Genomic DNA, 21646 nt, shown 5'->3' on the forward strand with positions numbered 1-21646 from the left:
TGGAAAACAGTCTTAGTTTAATTGCTCTGCACATCAGAACAACTTTGGGAACTCAGTAAATTATTTAAATTGCCTTATTCTTCTTGCTGATTGCATTTCCTGGATGCATTGTCATGTGTCAGAAACCGTAAAAGTTCCTTATTCCTTAAGATTAAAATAGCTGTGTTCAAAGGGATATTAGGATCAATATTGAAAAATCTAGCTATATGCTTTGTCCTTTCTTGTCTTAACATGGAGTGTAGGGTTTACCTTTCTGTGGTTTGACAGATGTGCAGTGTTAGTTGTAAAGTTTTTTTTGGTTTGGTTTGGTTTTTTTTGGTTGGTGGTTTTGTTTTTGTTTGGTTGTTTTTGTTTTTGTTTTTTTTTTGTTTGGTTGTTGTTTTTTTTTTTTTGTGGGTGTGAGGGGAGGTTTGGGGTGTCTTCAGCATGGCATTTTTTCAAACATTTTTCATGTGCTTAGGTGCATCCAAGCAGAAGTCAAGTTCCCTGCAGGTAGCAGATAAGGACCTACTGCCACCTTTTCACCCATACCAGCCTTTGGAATGCATAGTAGAAGAGACTGAAGGCAAGCTGAATGAACTTGGACAGAGAATTAGTGCTATTGAAAAAGCACAACTTAAATCATTGGAATTAATTCAAGGTGAACCTTTAAATAAAGATAAGATTGAAGAACTTAAAAAGAACAGAGAAGAACAAGTACAGAAGAAGAAGAAAATATTGAAGGAGCTGCAGAAGGTGGAAAGGCAGTTGCAGATGAAAACCCAACAGCAGTTTACCAAAGAATATTTGGAGACCAAAGGTCAGACAGACACAGCACTTACCCTGCAGCAGCAGTGCCCACTTACAGGGGTCTTCCCAGAAGTGGAAGCCAGTAAGGGTCTGCCAGAGGGTAACTTCTCAGGGTTCCCTCAAGCTGACACAATCTTGTCTAAAGATGATGAGCAACAACAGTCTCAACCACCTGCTGAACAAATAGAATTTGTCCCTACCCAGCCTTTGCCAGCACCGCAATGTAATTATTCTAGTAATTTAGGTTATAATGGGACAGAGTCTCTTGAACTTCAGAAAGCATTAGGGAATCAGCAGAATGTAGGACAGCAGCAGCAAATTGCTGGACAGGGGCTCTTAGTTCAAGAACCAGACGGATTAATGGTTGCCACTCCAGCACAGACGCTTACCGACACTCTTGATGACCTAATAGCAGGTGGGTTAAGAAATGTACCTATTATTGCATTAATTTGTGTGCTCCGTTTCCCTCTCTCTCCTTCCCTCCAAAAACATCTTGGGGTTTTCCAGTTTGGGAATACTTGCTTAAGAATAAAGTTCCTGATTAGTGCTATTAATCCTAACAGTGACTTCCAGTTCTAACATGAGACTTTTAAATATCTTTTTTCCAAAGTGCAAAACTTTGTTTTAGCCCCTTTGGCTTCATCTTTTTCTGTGCTGCTTTAAAAAGCCTTATCACAGGTTATTAGTAGTGCCCGTTAGGAGGCCTGAAACTGTGACAGTTTTTTATATCTTCTGTAGAATTTTCTATACAGGCTTATACCTCAGTGACTTTCTTCAATGTAGTAGCCATCTCTAGAAAAAGCCAAATTATTGTCACTTGTATGGACAAATATGTCTCTCTCCTTGCTGCTTGAGGTGTTGCTACAGTTTAAACACAACCTGGAATCCGTGCACAACCACTCAGTTCTGTAATGGCTTGTGTTTTCAGAATACCCTCTAAACCCTGGTTGTTACACAGGAATATCTGCTTGTTAGATATAACATGGCAAAAGATGTGTCCTTTGTTCTGGATGAAAAGCATAAAGTCCAAACGTGTTTCCATTTGTTGATAACGGTGTGAAGAGGAATGGAGGTTCCCACAGATTGGGTTGTGTGAGTCTCCTGTGGAGAAAGAGGTATCATTTTGGTTGACTTAATTTCATGGATTTGACTAGGATTGATATTGCTGCTGGAGGTATGTAGGATGTAGCCAGTGTTGTCTGGTCTGTAGTTTTGGGGTGTGTGTGTGTGGTGTGGTGTTTTTGTGTGTTGTGGTTTTTGGGTTTTGTTTTGTTTTTTAATTCAGTGTTTCTTCACTTTTATTTGCACATTGTGTCTGTCCCTCAGCCCTTATTTTCCTGTCTTCGCTGCGCCCCCCCCCCCCCCTTGGTAGGCACTGCCCTGTCCTCTTATGTTCATTTCAAGGCTGTAGAAATGTGTGGTAAGACATTTTGCCAGGCATTCCTGTGGGCTTCTAGAATCGTAATTGCATCAATCTCATACAAGTTGAGGCTACCTGCAACTTTGCAACCTCCCTGGAAACCACAGTTGATGGAAGTGTGTTGTGTGGTACCAGCTCCCTTCAGCTCTACAGTGGAATTCAAAGAAAGCCTCTTGTATTGTCTTAGTTCCCCCTTTTCTGACATAGTGTGCCTCCCCCCCAACTGTATGGTGCTCTTCAGAGTATTCGGCCAACACTAAAACAGAAATGCAATTGGAATATTCTTGATTTTTATTACTTGAGATTTGGTATTGGAATGTGTGAGGAGGAAAATTTGAATGGTTAATGCAAAACATAATCAACAAGGGCTTAATCTTGGGAGTAGTTCCTGTTGCTGACAGTTCAGCGTATCTAACACAAGACCATGTAGTAATATACCCTTTCATGGTTAGCAGTAGTGTATTACTTCCAATACTCAGTGCACCCAAGATGAATAACTGCTGCATCAGCTGAATGCAAGAACTGTGCTGTTCGAAAAAAGATTGCCACTAACCGGAAAAGCTTTATCTTAAAACTTGAGGAAACTTCAGCTGTTCTATTCCAGAGGCCTCTACAAAAATGTGTTGATGTTGCTTTATTGAAATATTTTCTTCTGAAATTCACAAGTTTTACTTCCCTCCCCCCAAAAAAGTTGTTTGAAGAGAATTAGGTATTTTGCTCACTTCTTAAATCCAGACTGTGTAAAAGAGTGATCCCTGTTTAAATTATAATCCTACTGTATCTCAAATTTATGTACATTTAAAAACAAACTGTAAATCTACCTATTCATACTCCAAACTCTTTGATCCATATATAAAACACACTTAGCCTTTTTCCACAAACTTGCCCAACAGCCCTCAATTTTGTAAAGAAGTTTTGAGCAATAGAAACTGTTACGAGAACTGATTTTTACATGCATGCTACAGATGCCAGATAAAATTAAGGGGCTTGTGCCTGGTGTGTGGGAAGTCTGTCTCTTAGAGAAGGTGTCTTGCACTTGGGTGTGCTGAAGTGTGCCCTTGGTGTGCAGTAATGGTGGTGAGTGACTCTTAGTTTAGAAGAGCTATGAACATCTTTATTGCTGCTGAGTATTCCAGTTTGTATCAGATCTGCTTCAGAAGAAAAGAAATGCTAAATCGGCTTTTTGGCCTCTGCACTGAAACACCTTTTACTGCTGCTCTTACCAGTGGCGATACAAGAGGCAGGTTTTCCAAAGCCTCAGCTGAGACTAGTTGTAAGGGAGAAGCTGCGTTTCTACAAAGCCTCAAATCTTTATTTTGCTGACTAATTGTGACAACACACATAAATGGAGTATTTATCTTGCCAGTCTGCTGACATAATTTCTCAGCTGCTAGGTGTTGAGGTGGTTGATGTCAAGGTGCAAAGTGCTAGAAGTTTCACTGGCAGTCAGTCACTCGTAGATGTGTATCCAAGTCCCCTCTTTCATAAAGCTATGCAGAAGTAACAGAGTAACCTTTGGAAAGTCAGGTAGAATCTAAAAACGAAGGAGCTCTTTCCGCTCCAGAACATTTCAGTTCTAACGGAGTTTTATATGTGTTGAAGCAAAAATCTTGCAACTGATCCTATCTGTGAAGGTGTGACTAGTAAGTCAAAACTGGGTTTACAGAAGAGATACAGACGTTGTGCAGTTTAGGGTGGGAAAGCAATTAATTATTTTGGATCACATCTTCCAATAGGAGAGGATGTTTTGAATCTAATTTTCATTACTTAGTACACATTTGTGTGTACTTGAAGCATCTTGTCTTCCATAGTTGGAGTTTCATTTCAGTTCACATTATGCATTTACCATATTAGATTTCTTAATAGACAGTATCTGAATTGAAGCTTTTTTGTGTTTTAAGGTATTCAAGATGAGGAACTTTCTTTTCTTTGGTGCTAGGTTTTGTCTGTAGTTGGAGTATTTTTATTCCTATTTGTTCTAATCAGTCAGTATTTTTAGTCAGGAGGTGGCATCTCTGTGTGCTTCTGTCTGACTCTCCTCCTGCAAGCTCCCATTCCAGGCATGTTTTGAGAAACATGTTATTTGGTCCAGAAATTATGGTTGTGGTCAGTTATACAGAATTGTGGTCTTTTAAGATCATGATTTGGAAGATGACATCTGAGTTACTGTATTTAGGATTGTTGTTTGGAGTAAAACTGATTACTAGGATAATCTGGTGTGAGAAATGGTGACTCATAAAATGAGTTAGCAATGTGCAAAAGCCTCAGTGCAGTAACATGCTACTGAGAAGTTGTGGGGACAGGCTGAAAGACTTATTGGTCATGAAAAAGGGTTGCTTTCTTTGTCCTGAAAATCCCGGTTCCTTTGAGGAAAGGGAAACTGAAATCCCGAGTCCAGTGTCTGTGAATGTCCATGCTCATGGAATGACAGCAGTTAGGTAGAGGCAGTTTCAGACTACAGCTGCAGTCTCATCTAGAGCTGCTTGATTGAGGTTCTGCCAGTGCCTCCAGAGTCTGTCTTAGATAAAATACCAAGTTCTTTCTTCCTTGTTTCACTTGTGGTCTTGTGATACTTTTTCATAACTTTTGAAAACAGTCATCAGTGTCTTTGGAGACCTGTCTTCAACTTCACACTGATTGAACAAAAGACCCTCTGGAAGGTTGCAAGCCCTTCTTAAAATGTGGGGAACCTGGATTTTGTCATGTGTAGAAAAATATTTATATTTTAATACAAATTCTTTGAAGTCTCTGGAGACATCCAAAACCTATGTCACAAAATGAGTATTTTATAAAGATTTGAGGTACACATTGTGAGGTTTTTTTTGGGGGGGGTGGGGTTGGGGTGTTGTTTGTTTGTTTATTTTATTTAAACCAGTGTCTGGCTATCAGTGTGTTTATCAGCACCCTTCCTGGTGAAAAGACAAAATGCCTGTTCAGTAGGAAGGAACATTTCCTGCATGTTGCAAAGTTTCCCCGTGTCTTCTCAGAGAATGAAAGCCATATGTTTTTCTAGTCTGTTAAAATCCTGCAATATGGCATAGAGATGCTGAAGGTGATAATCTCCCATGGTTGGTTTTATGCCCTCCAGCTAGTCTTTTGCTTTGGAGTCTCGGGCAGTGCCAGCGCTGCTCTCCACTGCTAAGTTACATTGCCGCAGTTGTTCCTGCGTTAATGCCAATTATTGAGATGAAAGTCTGGAGTGGGTATGGTGGTATTGCTCCATGGGGAAACTGCACATTAGCTACTGGCACCGTGAGTATGACCTTCTAACTACAAGTGATTGGCAAGACATCCTTGACTTCCCTGGGGCCCATGTTAGACTGATGAAGCCATCCCAGAGGTTATGGCTGGGCTCCTGGTAGCAGGAGGCAGAGGCAGAGAGGTGGCTGTCCCATTGTGTCCCATTGGTGAGATGACCTTGTCTCCCTGCATGGGGTTCAGAGGAGCAGTAGCTGTCCCACCATCTGTGATCAAGGTGGTAATCCAGAAATGGACTTGGGGAAATACAAGTTAACTCTGTTTTCATACAAATGTATGTGAAGGGATGTTGTAACCATTGTTGCAAGGTCAACTTTGAGTTAAAAAACTGTATGTTTTTGTGTAACTTGGGCTGAGCTAAATCAGCCCCGTGAAACTGGAGGTAGAAGTTCTCAGACATGTTTTGCTCCACAAGGCTTGAATTATGTTGATGCTCCATTGGGCCAGCTTGCCAGCCACACTAAGGAAATAGATAATTACACTTCAGAAGATCCTGCAGTTTTGTCAACTCAGTAGAGGGGAAGATTAATCAGTGTGCGTTGTAGGTCTGTTTGTTAGATTATATTTTAAACAAGAGTTTGGGGTATCAGTACAGGGGTTATCTACATTTCTATTGCCTTTGGTCTTCTCATGTTTGACATCATTGTTACTGTGCACGTGAAGCGCTTAGCACACATTCATGTGTTTCAAACACATGATGAAAATGTAAAGTATGCAAGAAATACTTGGGCATTTTCAGTCATGGTTGTGAAATACAGAGAATTTCTGGAACCATTGACAGCAACACTAAATATATTACTTTAAGGACCCTTAAACTGGGTCAGGTGGAGCCCCTCTGCATACCCCTGCTTTGTATGCACAGCCTATGCACATGTTTTTAGATACATTTATTGTTGCAAGATCTGAAAGCATTTGGCCAGTGTCCTTCATGAGGAAGGACCAGTTTGATTTATTATAAGTCCTTAAAAGGGTGATTTGGTGTCTTGTGTTTTGGAAGGTATAATCTTTAGAAATCCAAGTAGTATTTTGCACGTCAGTGCATTGAGCAAAACAACTGTATTGCATTGATGCTCATCTGCTGCTAAAAGTGGTAATCTATAGTAAGGAGATGAAGTGGGAGCTTTTATATTGGAAAATTTTAATACAAACCTGGTTTGCTTCACATTACAACCTTCTCGAGCAAAAGTCAACTCTCAGTTCAGATACAGTACTTTGTTGCTTAAATGTGGTAGCCAAATGTTAATGCTGGTTTTTGCTTATGAGCAAGGAGAATGCTTTACTTAAAAACTACAGCTGAAAACTTGTTACCTCCCAAAATTTCAGTGACAACCCCCCACCGTGTTTCCAGAACCCAGCTGAAGTGACCCACCTAAACTTTCTCTAATCTTCTGTCTCCTTTGTTGTGGTATGCAGTCCTGTAGGCTGAATTAGTGGTGTTACTGGTCATGGCGAGGATTTTACTAAGACTTTTTAGTCTGCACCATTTTCCTTTGAGTAGTTGCTGGTGTGCAATGTGTCAGTGGAATAGGGAAGGTTGAGCTGGGGAAGGTTTGCAAAAATTACGCAGGTTTGAGTTCATCCTTCATCTTCCTGTATTGCTTGAAACACTTGGACTAAAACAAAATGATGCTGCTTACCTGCAGTTGTTAGTGTTTTCCATCAGTTGCTTGTTGCAGGAATACTACAAGGTATTGTGTATTTTGAAATAATTAAAATGCTAACCAGGTATGCCATGTAATGAGACTGCAAGGTATAGAAATTTGGCAATCCAGCAGGGACAATGCTTGTCAAATCCAGCTGCTATATTAGCATGGCTTACTATGGTTAAAGTGCCCTCGTAGCTAGTGCATAGGTTTGTTAGACCTTCCTGCCAGGTAATCCCAGCTGAGCCTTAGACACATTCCGGCTCCCCTCAGACTCTCATTTGGTTACAAAGGCAGGCAGAGGTCTTGGCCCTGCTGTACGTATGTGCAAGGATATGTCTGCTTGTTCTGGTAAAGGTTCATTTAAAACTAGTTGAATAAAATTGGAGTCTCTTCCCCCCCCCCCCCCCCCCCCCCAAAAAATATAAAAGTTTCATTCCTTGTGACCCCAAGCTGTGTTAGATCTTCAGGATGAAATCTTTTACAGATGGGTCAATCAGGATAAATTTTAGGGAGCACAGACAGTTTTCAGCTTTCTTATTTTTGTTGACTGCTCCCTCTTGTCTGCTTTTCTTCTACCCTTATTTACTGGGTTGTTGCAACTCTGAGACACGTTTAATGGTGTAAGTTACTGTCAGTCATCTTGCTTTGAAAACCTGCTATAGGGACTAGGTATGCACTAACCTTTACATGAAAAACATAGGAATTCCAGAATGAGACTGTATTTCTGCACATTAGGTATGTGCTTTAGTGATGAATCATTTGTCTGCTTAAAGTGAGCATATGATTGAATTTTAACAGTGAAGGTTACAATTTGAAAAGGATAACAAATAACCTTCATAATTCATACTCGCAATGCATACAGACTAATTCATAAAAATATTTTCTAACTTAACACAGTTCAGAGATGATGCTTACACTGTTCAACTGCCAGAAGGCTTCTTTGTGCAAGACACCAACCTGTCTGGGTTTGGGAACACTTGTTTCCCCCCATTACTGTTTTGTTATTAGACTGTTGCAGTTAAACAGGACTGAATATTTTTCATATAGAATGTGGCATTCCTGAGAGTGGATCGATAACTTGGTATTACTTTTCAGCTGTGAATAGCAGAGTGCCCAGTGGCTCCACCAGCTCCTCGCACGCTACTGAATCCCCTACGTCTGAGCCTTGTTCACAGGCATCATGCAATGTGCCCTCGCAGTCAGTGCTCCCTATGTATCCTTCAGTTGACATCGATGCACATGTGAGTAATTGCAATTGGTTTTGAGTGGATTTGCTTTCTGATAAGTTCTGAAAGGAAAAAAAAATCTAGTATAGTATTAAAAAGTTATCTTAAAGTATTTTTATTTTCTGAATATCTGCTTCTTTTTCTTCCCAACTGTGAAGACTGAAAGTAATCATGACACTGCTCTGACCCTTGCCTGTGCGGGAGGTCACGAAGAACTTGTATCTGTACTGATAGCACGTGGTGCCAATATTGAACACAGAGATAAGAAAGGTAAGCTAAAACAGTAAAACAGTTTGACCATGAACTACAATTTGAAACAGTAAATTTCAAATTGGGATTTGGGATTCTTTGCTCCAGAGAATTACCACAGCATGCAAAAATGTAGAATTGCATTCCTGTGCTTCATGTAGAAATATTGGCTATATATAGCCAGGGACATTACCTGCCTTTCTATGTGTATTTTTGAAAGGAGCTGCGTCTGAGTGGTATCTTAAGCAGATACATGAGATGTGAAATGCTTTTGTCTTTATGATCCACCTTCTACAAAAGACCTTAGATACTAGGTAGAGCAGCTAATGGGGGTAAATAGCAAATCTTGGCTGACAAAGCTAACGGGGAGTAGTTGTCAGGTTGTGTATCCTATTGTCACCAATAACGTGAGTTCAGCAAAATCTCAAATCTTGTAGAGCTGAGAGAAAAAAAACAACCCACATTGCCACTGTCCTTGGAGCTCACATTGACTACTGGAAATAAGCAGCAGGCACAGTGCAGATGTGTTCACTTGTTGGAGTTTTATTAAACAGGAATTAAGTGGAAAGCTGCAACTTCTCTAAAGAGATGAGTTCTTCAGAACTTAATCCAAACTGATGAGTGCAAGTACTGTTTAGATTTCCTTTGAAGAGTCTTTGGCTATGTTTGGCTGGAATAAGATGTGTCAGGGTCAGAAGAGTAAGCTATAGGAAAGGGTCAGAGATTGTGGCCTATACCAGGAAGCTCCCAGTCTGGGGAAGATGTCTGCTCAATAGATGTCATTGTGAATTAACCATTTTGTGTATTTCTGCAGCTTTAAAACTTTTGAGATTCTCAAGACTGCTTTTATCATGATCTCTTGTTACTAGGTTTTACACCTTTGATTCTGGCTGCAACTGCTGGACATGTTGGTGTAGTGGAAATTCTTCTAGACAAAGGTGGGGATATAGAAGCACAGTCTGAGCGTACAAAGGATACTCCGCTCTCGTTGGCATGCTCTGGTGGACGCCAAGAGGTATAGACATACTTGTCCTCAGTGGGTTTGAATTTGCTTTGTAGGCAGTTTTTTGTACAGTGGCGGTGGTTTTTTGGAGGGGTTTTTTTTTCGATGGTATAATAGATCATCTTTTTTCTGGAAGTTTTTTTAACCTGTATAGGTGTAGCTGTTTCAGGTATTTCTTTTCTTGCAAGAGGAAAGGGGATTTAATCTTTTCTCCCTTGGGTATTCCAGTTTTGTTAGCTAATGTTTGTAAGTTGTGGTCATTCTTCTGTTGATGTATCCTTGCGAGATAAGTACTTTTGTGAGGGAGGTAGAGATGTTTAATGAATAACTGTATTTACTGCACACTTCCCTTATGCTTTCCCCTACTCTCAAAACTAAAACAGCTGGTGCAGGCACACAAGGACAGAAACTGGAATTTTGTTGCCAGTACATGGTTTTAGTGGTAATGTGCAGAGCTGATAAGTGCAGATGCAGGATACGTTATACTAGTCTTTTAAGGATGCTTCAGTTTTCTCTGAGCTGGGTTTGTGTGTGGGTTTTCGTGGTTTTTTTTTTGTTTTGGGTTTTTTTGTTTTGGGATTTTTTTTTTCTTCTTGGTCCAAATAGGATTTGTTAAATCCTTCCTATGTTAGTCATGGGCATACTAGCTTAGAAGATGGCATGGAGATGGCAAAGGGCTCTGTGCCAGATATGGGAGTGGTAAATTTGGGAACTTCTAAAGCTTAAAACAATTGGCCAAAACTCAGAGTTTCCACTTTGACTTCTGAATTGCAGATCTTTAACTGTGAAAGTGCTGCTCACACATAAAAGGAGACATCAGTTTGGCCTGTGGTAGCATTGCTTATTGAACTACTTAAGTCTTTTGTTCTTCCTCTTTATATTTTTTCCCTTATGCCAGAATCTGCCTCTTCTGTTTCTGGCTTAGCAGCTGGCAACCTTTTTTCTAGCTTATTTGAAAATCACCTAGCCTCTGTTAGTAATAAAATGAGGTCCACTAAGGTGCAGTACATCACCAGAAGTATTTCAGATTTCCCCCTTTTGTCTTAAACAGCTTCTGATAGAGAAGTGCTTCCTGACACTTGTTCCATTACCATGTGTTTTATTGGAAAGATGGTCAGACTTGGCTCAGGTGTCATTTGAATTAAAGTTGTGGGAGTTTTTGAAAGAGAGGCTCAAACAGTGTGAGACATTATGGGAGTGGGATAGATCGCTTGTTTGCAGACTTCAAGAAGAGCTTCACTTTACGGCCTTGCATCTTTGATTAGGTAAAATAATCTTTCTGGAAGACAAGTGTTGCACTGCTGCAACCCACAGAGATTACCTGATGTATTCATAAGTTGCTAAGTCTGTACAGCACATACATAAAAGTAAAACAAAAGAGAGGTTTTCCTGTAGAATCTTACCTATTGACAATGGAAACTGGTAGCATACTTGGAAGGTTTGAAGATGTGATAACATCCTTTCACTTCCTGAGTAATCAGCAAAGCCACAGTATCTTTTAATGTGCATGCTTGTCTTTTCAGGTTGTTGATTTGCTGTTGGCCCGAGGAGCAAATAAAGAACATAGGAATGTGTCTGATTATACGCCATTAAGCCTTGCTGCGTCTGGTGGCTACGTTAATATCATCAAGATTCTTCTCAATGCGGGGGCAGAAATTAATTCAAGGTAATGTACTGTGTACACCAGATGAACGGCAGTATAGCACAGACACTCCGTTGTTGGCTATGTACTGAGGCATAGGCTGGAATCTTGAGTGCTTTCAGACCTCCTTGCAGCCATTCTACACTGATGTTATCCTTCGTGTTATCTTAGTGCTTTTAAATTGCTTTTAACTGTCAAAAATTTCATCTGCCTTATACCTAAATCTTAAGGGATTATTACAGTTTGGAAACTTATTCTTTCCCTTTTCCACCATTCTGGGATCTAGAAGTCAAACTGTTTCCAGTAGAACCAGGTAAAGGAATGACCCAAAGCACTTGGGCCAGCTCTGCATTTGCTTGAAGATGTCTTTTTCAGTAAGAGGAACAAATTTACACAGCTATGTCCCTTAAGCCTTCATTCATTTTAAGAAAAATTACATATATTCTATCACTTTGAGCAAGTTAGAAATGCAGCTGTGCTAGAAGCATGTGTTTTTATGAACTGATCAGATGCAGCCTTCATTTTTAGTATATGTAGTTTAAGGCTGATGTGTGCTTCAGCCATCTGAATGTCTAAAAGCTGAAATGTATTTTCCTTTATAAATTACAATTGTCTATTGCATGTAGTTACTTCAATGGTTTCTCCAAATCAGTTAAAAAATGCTAGTATTTTAGGTCAATGTCTATATTTGTGTATGTTATATGTTTCTTTCTGGCTTACAAAAACCATTTTGTTCCTCTTAGACACACTTATTTCCCAGAGCATTCCTCTGGTTCTGGGAACTGCAGTTTGTTTCTTTCCCTTTAGGACTGGTAGTAAGCTAGGTATTTCTCCTCTGATGCTGGCTGCTATGAATGGCCATGTACCAGCTGTGAAATTGTTGCTTGATATGGGCTCTGATATTAATGCCCAAATTGAGACCAACCGGAATACAGCCCTCACCCTGGCCTGTTTCCAAGGCCGAGCAGAGGTGGTCAGTCTACTTCTGGACAGGAAGGCCAATGTCGAGCACAGGGCGAAGGTAAGTGTGTGAATCACCTTTCCTTATGATTTATTCCTAACAGGTGATTTCTCTGAGTCACCAAGTTTCTTCAGATTTCCCTGTTACTTTGAGCTGTCTTGGCTCAGAGGATTTACTGCATCAGAGGACTTATTAAATGCTCTGAAATAAGTTTTTTTTCTTTTTTCTTTTTTTTTTTTTAAATAGAAACATTAATGATGATGAATTTTCTGCATTAGGGAAAAGCTGACTGGCCCTTCTGAGTTCATAATGAAACTTAGATTGACTTGTTCTGTAGTACTAAGAAACTTCTCAAGTTTAAGTTTGACACGATACTTGTTAACAGAACAGATGGTTATACATATTTTTACATATCAGTAAAGTCTAGGCAGGAGAGAATAGTGCTGCTTCTGGTGATTCTCATATAGAACAGAGGTCTTGTCTACAACAGAAGTAGTGCAATCAAACTTTGTAAAACTTCTACATTACTGTAGAACCTGTGGCTTCAGTACTGTGACTTTCTGTGCCTCTGAAACGCTCTACAGGTCCCATCCTTTGGTACTCTGGGACAACTTTGTGTCTCCTGCCATAAAGCAAGCTTTAAGCTTGTGTACGCAGCCAGACTGATTTCCCCAGCACAAAGGAATTTTTGGTAACCCCTAAAGCTGCTGAAATAATGGCTGTGTCTGTCCTACCCCGCCTGCTTCTGGAATGACTGTGGCTGGAGAAAAGGGGATATGGATAAAAGCCAGCTCTCAAATGGTCAGTTTGGCATGTTAGCAGCTGGTATAAGTTTATTTAATAGTCTAGCCTGGCAACCAAGTTGGGCACAGATCTGTCTCAACACTAAGGGAGGCTAGAGAAAAGCAACAAAGCTAGTTTCTGAGCATTTTCTTAGAAACACCTGTGTTTTCATTTGTTCTGTTTAGAACATTGATCTGTTCTAATCTGTGTTTTACAGAATCTCTGTTGTAAACTTTTGTTTTTGCTGTTGAGACAGGTATCTGGTGGTACTTAGTCAATTGTATAAATCAAAGCCCGAGAGTATTCGTTCTTTTTGCATTTTTTTTTGTTTTGTTTGGGTCTTTTTTGAGAGAGAAAATGCTTGAAGGTTAGGCTTCTAAACTAAGTATAAGCAGCTAAATAAAAAAATCTGATTTCCCAGTGTAGAAATCATTTGTGTCTTAGCCAAAGTATGTTGTACAAATTTCACACTGTGTAACTTATTCTCCTTGCACAGACTGGTCTCACACCTCTGATGGAAGCAGCTTCAGGAGGATATGCAGAGGTTGGAAGGGTTCTTCTTGATAAAGGAGCAGATGTTAATGCTCCGCCTGTGCCTTCCTCAAGAGATACAGCTTTAACAATTGCAGCAGATAAGGGTCACTACAAGTTCTGTGAGCTCCTGATTAATCGGTAAATTATTCCTTGTCATTAGCAGCACATTGGTTTTGTAGCTGTATTCCTCTGTGGCAAGAGTGCCCTTGTTTACATTGCCTCTTGCATCTGATAGTAAAGGGAATGGGAAGCTGCAGAAGTAGGATGTGGTATCTGTTCCCTACTCTCCACTGTTATCTTGGTGTATCCTGTTACTTCAGTGTTAATTAAATGAAGCAGGCAGCTGGGACCAGAGGTAGGCAAACACTGTCTGGCTTCACAGCTCTGTTGGCTGTGTATTAATCCACAATTCCCATATGAGCATTTCCCAACTGTCACTTGGGAAGCAAAGTCTGAAAGTAACTCTTGAGCTCTTCAAGCATAACCCTGTGCACTGCTGAAATCTGAAGGGGCTGCTTTGTCCTGGGGGGAGCCACCACATTAATGATGATTTAAAGGACCCGTGGTTGCTATTTGCATTGCTGTGGTGCAGTAGGCTACATGAAGTGAGTGTTTGTTACTGTGAGGTGGTTTGAATAATTCCTGTGTTGCTACATTGCAACTTAAAACAGCAGATTTCAGGGACAGAATTTTTCTATCTAGTCACTGTAATTAAAGTTATATCTAGAGTTGTACTCTGATCTTTCGTGGCCTTACTTCCTGACTTCCACCTTTATTCATACCTTGTTTCACTTGATTACACTTGTACTTTATTAGAGGAGCACATATTGATGTTCGTAACAAGAAAGGAAACACACCTCTGTGGTTGGCAGCTAATGGTGGTCACTATGATGTGGTTCAATTGCTTGTGCAAGCAGGAGCAGATGTGGATGCTGCAGATAATCGGAAAATTACACCTCTTATGTCAGCGTTTCGCAAGGTAGGAGACCAACAGTGTTATGTTTCAATGCTAAATGTTTTCAAAACAAGAATTTCTCATTTGGTCTTAAATCAGAATGTTTGGTTTTGGAAAACTCATATATTTAACACAGCAAAATTACTATTTTGGTAAAATGCCTGCTTTAAAGTAATCATGATCTGTGTACTTCACACAGATCTAATTTTTGAAAGGTGAAAAACTTTGCTCCATAAACCGTGTTAACATTATTATTTCCAGTTATACACTGTCCAAAAACTTGCACTGTTTGATATTTTACTGTTTCGAGATTACCATTGTCCCCTCTAAACTTCTGCAGATCAACTGCTTGTTTCAGTCCTGCTTTTGAGATGAGCAAAATACCAGTCTGTAATAAGCTGTCCTGATTCCTTTGTGCTTCTCCTGTTCCTCATTTGTTCTTGAGTGGGACACTTTGTGTAGTTGGCTCTTTTGTCACCACCTTTTCTTCTTGGCAGGAAGAACATTGTTTCTTCAGTTACGTTGTTGAACACAAGGAGCATAGCTATATAGCTGAGGAGTTTATTAACTGTAGCTGCCTGGCCTTTAACAAAATACCAACTTGAGTGTACAGCTTTCTTGACAAACAGCAATACTGAGCTCCACTGCTGTCCCTCCACTGCTTTCAAATAACTTCAGATGCAACAGTTGGGTACTTCTCTGTGGTTACACAGTATACCCCATCAGTGAGTGGATCCAGCAGCAAAGGAATGTGTTTGCCAGGATAATATTCAGGTGGCCCAGTTCCCTGATTAGATTTGCCTTGTAATTGAACAATCTAAGTTAGCTCTGTGTTGTGAGTAGCAAGAGTGGGCTGGCATGACAGGTGGGGTCTAAAGAGGGTCATCTGGCCTGTTATTAAAAACATGAACAGCTGCCTCTGCCCTTGGGCCTGTTTCGGTCCATGTATTTTAAAATAAATTTACTTGTGCGAGAGCTTGTCTTTGCCACTGTGATGTAGAAGAGCAGATGTGCTGGCAACACTGAGCAAACAGTAATTACCTTTCTTCCCAAACAGCAGCTTACTAGGAATGTTCTTGCTTATTTTTAGTCTTTTGCACTGGACTAGGAGATATCAAACTTGTATTTTCATGATGAATGTTGACAATTGTATACAAGAGATCAGAATTTTCTTTCCTATTCTAGGGGCATGTGAAAGTAGTTCAGTTCCTGGTGAAAGAAGTTAACCAGTTTCCTTCAGATATTGAATGCATGCGATACATAGCGACAATAACTGACAAGGTGAGTTCAACTTCAGGAAAAGACCCTATTCATTATTTTCAGCAAATATATGCATGAGGAATTCTTAAGCATGCAAAATCTGAATGTACATGTTCTCACGTGCATTTGATTCAGAGGTTTATGTATGTCTCCTTTTTAATACAGAATAAAAAAAAAAGTAATCAGCATTCAGAGTCCTGTTCTGTTGAAATAGTCTGTATGTCTACAAATACAGGGAAGCTAATCTCACGTTTGTAGAGCAAGCCTTACTCGTCAATTTTAATTTATTATGGAGGTAGTAAGACAAGTTTGCATTCCAGGACCTGTTGAAAAAGTGTCACCAGTGTGTGGAGACAATTGTGAAAGCTAAAGACCAGCAGGCAGCAGAAGCAAATAAGAATGCAACTATATTGCTGAAGGAGCTAGACCTGGAAAAAGTGAGTAGAGAGTTGCTGTTGTGTAGCATAGCTGTTTGAACTATATATTAATCTATAGGCTGTGTTTCCTGTTGATGCTTCTTGGGGCAGTAGTTCTTCATGCTGTGATTGTATGTGCTTTCTTTCCTCTAATACACAAAAAGTGAAGCATACACTGAGGGTGGCAAATTAGAACTGCCTTCTGCTTCAGCCACTCTGTTGTCCTTTTTAGTAAAGCTTGGACTTGTCAATAGTTAACTGTAGGTAGTAGCTCTCTTGCATTACTTCAGCAAGTTACATTCATTACAGGTGATGTGTGAGTAATGTTGGTCTTCAGTCTTGGTGGTGTGATACATGGTATATTATAAGTTGTGTAAGATGTGTTGTTCATAAGCATTTTATGGACTTAAGCTGCCCGATGAGCTATATGGAGTTGAGCAGAGAGTGGAGAAAATCAACTTCTCCTTCACCAAGGGTACTGTGAAGTGTCCTGGAGTAACGCAGATGCTTCTTCAGCATTCTTTAGCAGGCTCATTTAATGGAGGCTTTTACAGTTTTTGGCAAACAAGCTCCATATTATTAGTTCATTACATTTTCCAGATGGCTGACTTGTTAAACACCTATAACTTGCTGTGCAAAGCTACAGTATTGCATAGTTGACTTGGCTGATTCCATATATTAAAAAAAAGCGGTTAAAATTATAGCAGTTTTTTCTGTAAAATACTCTGGGAGATCTTTTTGAGATCTTTGTGAACATTGCTGCAAAAAATGTTAATGAAGTTATTCAATATTTTTTGGGAAAGGACTGAAGTGATCAGAGATTTGCTGGTTATCCAGTAAAATTATACTTTTTATAGTACCTCTGGTTTTGTTGTTATTTTGTTGTCATTCCTTAGAAGTTTTGGGACTAACTAGCCCTGTTGTTCCATAAGGTATTCCCAATTTCTGCATAATGATTCAGTATATGGCAAAATTCTAGTTCATTGTGCTCTCTCCTTTCTCCCTCCCCTTGGATTTCTAGGGAATATCTGAATTGTAAGTATATTTCAGTCTGTGTGAAAATGTTTTTAAGTATGGATCCTTTTATCCTATACAGTCAAGAGAGGAGAGCAGAAAACAAGCTCTTGCAGCTAAAAGGGAGAAAAGAAAGGAAAAGAGAAAGAAGAAGAAAGAGGAACAAAAAAGAAAACAAGAAGAAGATGAAGAAAACAAGCCTAAAGAAACTCTGGAACTTCAAGAAGATGATGATGAAGAAGAAAATGATGATGAAGGTAAAGAAAAAGTGTTTCTGTGAATAATGTAGTTGTGGGGATGCCTTTCATTAATCATCTAGGTAAGGGAATCTGTTTAAAAGCTGGCTTCTCTGGTACTGTGACATTGTTGCTTCTGCCCTGGTTCTTCCCTCTGCAGTCAGAGTTCCTGGCAAAACTCCTTTGTTCATTTTCTCTCTGCCCCTTTGTCTTTTGTTCACCACTCCCACCTCCACTCCACCCTATTTGTTCCTAAAAGTCTTTTGCTCTTGGAGGATTTACAGCTGAATGTGGTGCAAATAGTCTGACAGCTCAACAAGGAGCATAATTTCAGCTGTAGTGTCTTCAGTCAGAGCACTGATTTCTGTATATTGTTTTGACAATATATCAACGGTTTTTCTTTCAGTGGATCAAGAAGTTCCTATAGAGCCTCCTAGTGCAACTACTACGACTACAATTGGAATTTCTGCAACTTCAACTACTTTCACAAATGCCTTTGGGAAGAAGAGAGCTAATGTGGTGACTACCCCCAGCACAAATAGAAAAAATAAGAAAAATAAAACAAAAGAGACTCCTCAGAACATGCAGATAATTTTACCAGATCAGCATATATCTCTAGCACAGCAAAAAGCAGATAAAAATAAAATAAATGGAGAGCCAAGAGGTGGTGGTGCAAGTGGGAATAGTGATTCAGATAACTTGGATAGCACAGATTGCAATAGCGAAAGTAGCAGTGGAGGGAAAAGCCAAGAGTTGAACTTCACAATGGATACAAATTCGTCTGAGCGGCGCTATGCCTCATTACTTATCCCCTCTCAGGAAGAAAAAACGAGCAGCTCTGCTTCAAAAACACCAACAAGGTGAGACTGCCATATTGCTTCCCTGTTGTTTCACAGAGTTTTACCTATGCCAATGTAAATTTTGTAGCTTAAGCTATACACCAACTGGTACATTCCCAAAGTCTTGAGAAACTGAGTTTGCTTTATTTGTGTAGCTCTTAAATAACACTGTCAAAATTGTTGTATGCAACCTCTTTGAAATGGTGACGGTAAGATTATTTTTTTTTTACGTGGCTAGCTAGTTTTTAATACTACTTCAGCAAAGGAGCCAGTTACCTCTCTGTGCTATTTAAGCATCCATGTTGCATTGTCAACTTTATTAGAATAGATTTGAAAGTGAATATACTGGGAATTGAAAAAGGAAATGCCAGCTTTACTTATAATCAATTTACAGAAGTGGTTTCATTACCTTTTGATTGTTTTATGGTTTCATCATTAACTCATTTGAATTGCAATTTCTTTGTTTTAAGGAGGGAAGAAGTTGATGACTCTGAGCATTTCACCTGCCAGGTTGATGGCCAGTTTGATTTAACTTTGTCAAGCCAGAGGTGAGTGTCACAAGAACTTGGTGAATGTACAGGGACTATATGGATGGTTTGGAAGATAAAATATAATCATAATCATAAAAATGAGCCTTTTTATAACACCAGTTTCTAGATAGGTCATTGGTCTGAATCAAAAAGCTTAGATCCTGTCTGGATCTGTAGTAGTCTTTGATTATTTTTATGTATAAGCAGTGTGAGTCTGATCCTCCATAGTTTTGTTTTTTCTTTTCCTGCATTAAGGGAGGGGAGAGGGTATGGGGGTTGATCTACAGGACAACTGGCTGGCTGAGAACCCAGCTTCAATAAGAACGCAAACACTACAGGATCAAAAAGAGCAGCAGGTGTTAGGACTGTTGCCAGATTGATTGAGGCACTTGCCTGAGAGCACGAAGGGAGTTGGGGTTTTCTTTTTTTCTTTTCTTTTTTTTCCCCTAGTTTAAAATTAGGGGCAGAATGTGTGGATTTGTCAGCCCTTGTGTTTGGGGGCGTGTATGTTTTGGATTACCCTTAGGAATGTTAGAAACTGGATTTTGTCTACATTCTGGTTTATGAACACGAACCTTTTGTCCAAGGTCTCCTAAAAAACCCTTGAAATCTTGTGCAGTTCACTACAGCAGGAGTAACTAAATGCATACTTCTAACTCCTTGTTGGAAGTGGTGCTTCTGTTAAAGTACACCTAGGAAGCAAGGCAGTATGTAAATATCAAAATGGGGCTAGTGTATTTTATTAACTTCTGCAGGTGCTCTTTGGCTCTTGCACTAGGCAGACTTTGTCTGAAAATAATTTCTAAATTTGTTCTTCTTGAATTCCTCTTCTCTTTAGTCATAGACATGCCAATGCCAAGGCTACTGTAACTGAAATATAAACTCAGACTTCATAACAACACTTCTCTGAAAACATACCTAGAGATTTTCAAAGCAGAAAAAAGCTTTTAAAGTCTACCCAGGAATCACTGTTCCACAATGTACTTCATTCTTTTCTTTCGTATGCATTTTCTTGTTCTCTTTGGTTCAATCTTAACAGTTACCTGAGAACAAGTAAAGTTCTATGGAGAACTTTCAAATGCCTTGGGCAGATGTACTATCAGAGAGCTAGAAATTACTAAGGTAAAGAGAGAAGACACTGCTATTTTAAAAGGCATATTGTCTAAACATTACTTTTCATATAATCAGTATGCTTGGGTTACTTAAATGTGGATAGATCTCTGAAGTTTATATATAGTATAAACAAACAATTTGCCTGCAAGAAGACACAGTGAATGTAAAATATGGTAAAGAATGAAGAATAAAATGGATAAATAAAAATTTGCATATAGTAAAGAGGAGGAGTGATGTTTAGCAGGATAGCTGAAGCATGAGGTCCTTTGTAAATTTTCCAGCTATGCCTTGCTAGTATAACATAAGGCTAGTTTTTCAATAACTTTTGAATGTTGCTGAGTATGTTTCAGTGCTGCTGATAAACTTGTGGGCTCCCAGTGCTGCTTTTTTTCACCTCCACATAGGTCAGTTAGCCGAACAAGAGATTGCCTGTTCTCTTTAATTTTTTTTCTCTCTCACCCAAACTTTGTGATGTTTGTACCACTAGAACTGCTGCAGCTGTATTAGTACCGGTAATGATATTTGGGCACCTGCTTCCAAATTGATGTCACTGGGACTTAAATACATAAATGTGTTCAAATATCTGTGCCTCAGTTAACCATGCATAAAATGGGGAGTGAGGTGTAGAAGCACTTTCCAGGAAATCTGTAACAATAAGACCTGAAAAAGACATTTTCAAGTACTTAGTAATAAAAAGACATTGCTGCTAAAAAGTACCATTTATTAAAAAGCTATTTGAAAAGGAGGACATAGTATAGACACATTATCAAGATGTGCCTAAGTGGCTGTGTGCCACCTGTTATAAATTATTTTTTTCTGATGTCCTTAGTGCTTCTGGTATTACTTCACTCAGTTTAGCACTCCACTTCTTGGAGGAAGGATATAGGCTGTGGATTAGAAGGTAAAAAAATTACCTATGAAGTCACCCAACAGTTGCTCCAGGTGGAAAATAAGAATGAAAACAGTTCATGCTAGTAGTTTTAAGCTGCAGAAATGTACACTGTAATGCTGTCGTTTTCTTCTGTAAATTATAATCGGCACATTTCTGTTCCCAGACTTGACAGTGAAGGTCATTCAAATTCTTTGTCAACTACTTATAAGCCCGTTTCCCTGCCTTTGACCTCTCCAAATGTAAAGCTGAATCTGACTAGTCCAAAAAGAGGCCAGAAGAGAGAAGAAGGCTGGAAAGAAGTGGTTAGAAGGTAAAGACTTCAATTCTGTGTTTAAAAACTCTGTGAGTTCTTCAGCTTGTAAATTATTCTCAAGGATTAGAATGTCCAACAAGCTTAATTACTTAGTTGTATGATTAATTTATAAAAAAATCTATCCCCCTTCCTTACTCTTATAGTGCTGTGAAAAAAAATTGCATCCTAATTTTAGCACCTCCTCGCTAACTTAAGATCAATATGGCATGAACATGTTATTTGATTTAACCTTTGTGTTGTCAAATTTTACCTGTGACTTCAGTGGAGTAAAGGATGTGGGGATAAGATAAAAGGGGGAGGGAGCAGATGGCAGTGAAAAGCCCCAGCATCCAATGATTGCTTGCATGTGAACTAAAGGCAGGATGGATGTTAGCAGAGGAGAGATGGATGATCTTCAAGGCTAAAACTCATAGTGCTTTGGGTGATGATCTTGGTTGCTGATTCCATGGAAAATGTTGTCGCCTTAAACTGAGTGCTAGAGATTCAATTAGATTTAAAGGTTTTCAGTGAAGCAGGCTTTCCCTTTGAAAATGTACTGGGTTTTATTATATGGCTCTTAACACACCA

The 21646-nt window shown here is 39.4% G+C and overlaps 1 protein-coding gene across 20 annotated transcripts in view; it reads left to right on the plus strand.

Moving 5' to 3' along the window:
- The window catches only part of LOC121093083 (ankyrin repeat and KH domain-containing protein 1), a 116783-nt gene that overhangs the window by 76891 nt on the left and 18246 nt on the right, over positions 1-21646 (plus strand). For 16 of the 20 annotated variants that reach the window (XM_040604890.1, XM_040604898.1, XM_040604899.1 and 13 more), the window contains 14 exons: positions 461-1204; positions 8209-8354; positions 8498-8609; positions 9458-9603; positions 11115-11257; positions 12041-12254; positions 13474-13649; positions 14328-14490; positions 15652-15747; positions 16047-16163; positions 17239-17413; positions 17799-18252; positions 18702-18779; positions 20930-21076. In XM_040604890.1, coding sequence (XP_040460824.1) covers positions 461-1204; positions 8209-8354; positions 8498-8609; positions 9458-9603; positions 11115-11257; positions 12041-12254; positions 13474-13649; positions 14328-14490; positions 15652-15747; positions 16047-16163; positions 17239-17413; positions 17799-18252; positions 18702-18779; positions 20930-21076 — 2911 coding nt within the window. Of the gene's footprint in view, positions 1-460; positions 1205-1717; positions 1905-8208; positions 8355-8497; positions 8610-9457; positions 9604-11114; positions 11258-12040; positions 12255-13473; positions 13650-14327; positions 14491-15651; positions 15748-16046; positions 16164-17238; positions 17414-17798; positions 18253-18701; positions 18780-20929; positions 21077-21646 lie in introns of those variants that run through there. The other 4 variants (XM_040604905.1, XM_040604906.1, XM_040604909.1 and 1 more) reach the window with 2 other exon arrangements.

The sequence above is a fragment of the Falco naumanni genome, chromosome 8, assembly GCF_017639655.2.
Source record: "Falco naumanni isolate bFalNau1 chromosome 8, bFalNau1.pat, whole genome shotgun sequence".
In the NCBI taxonomy this organism is placed as follows: Eukaryota; Metazoa; Chordata; class Aves; order Falconiformes; family Falconidae; genus Falco; species Falco naumanni.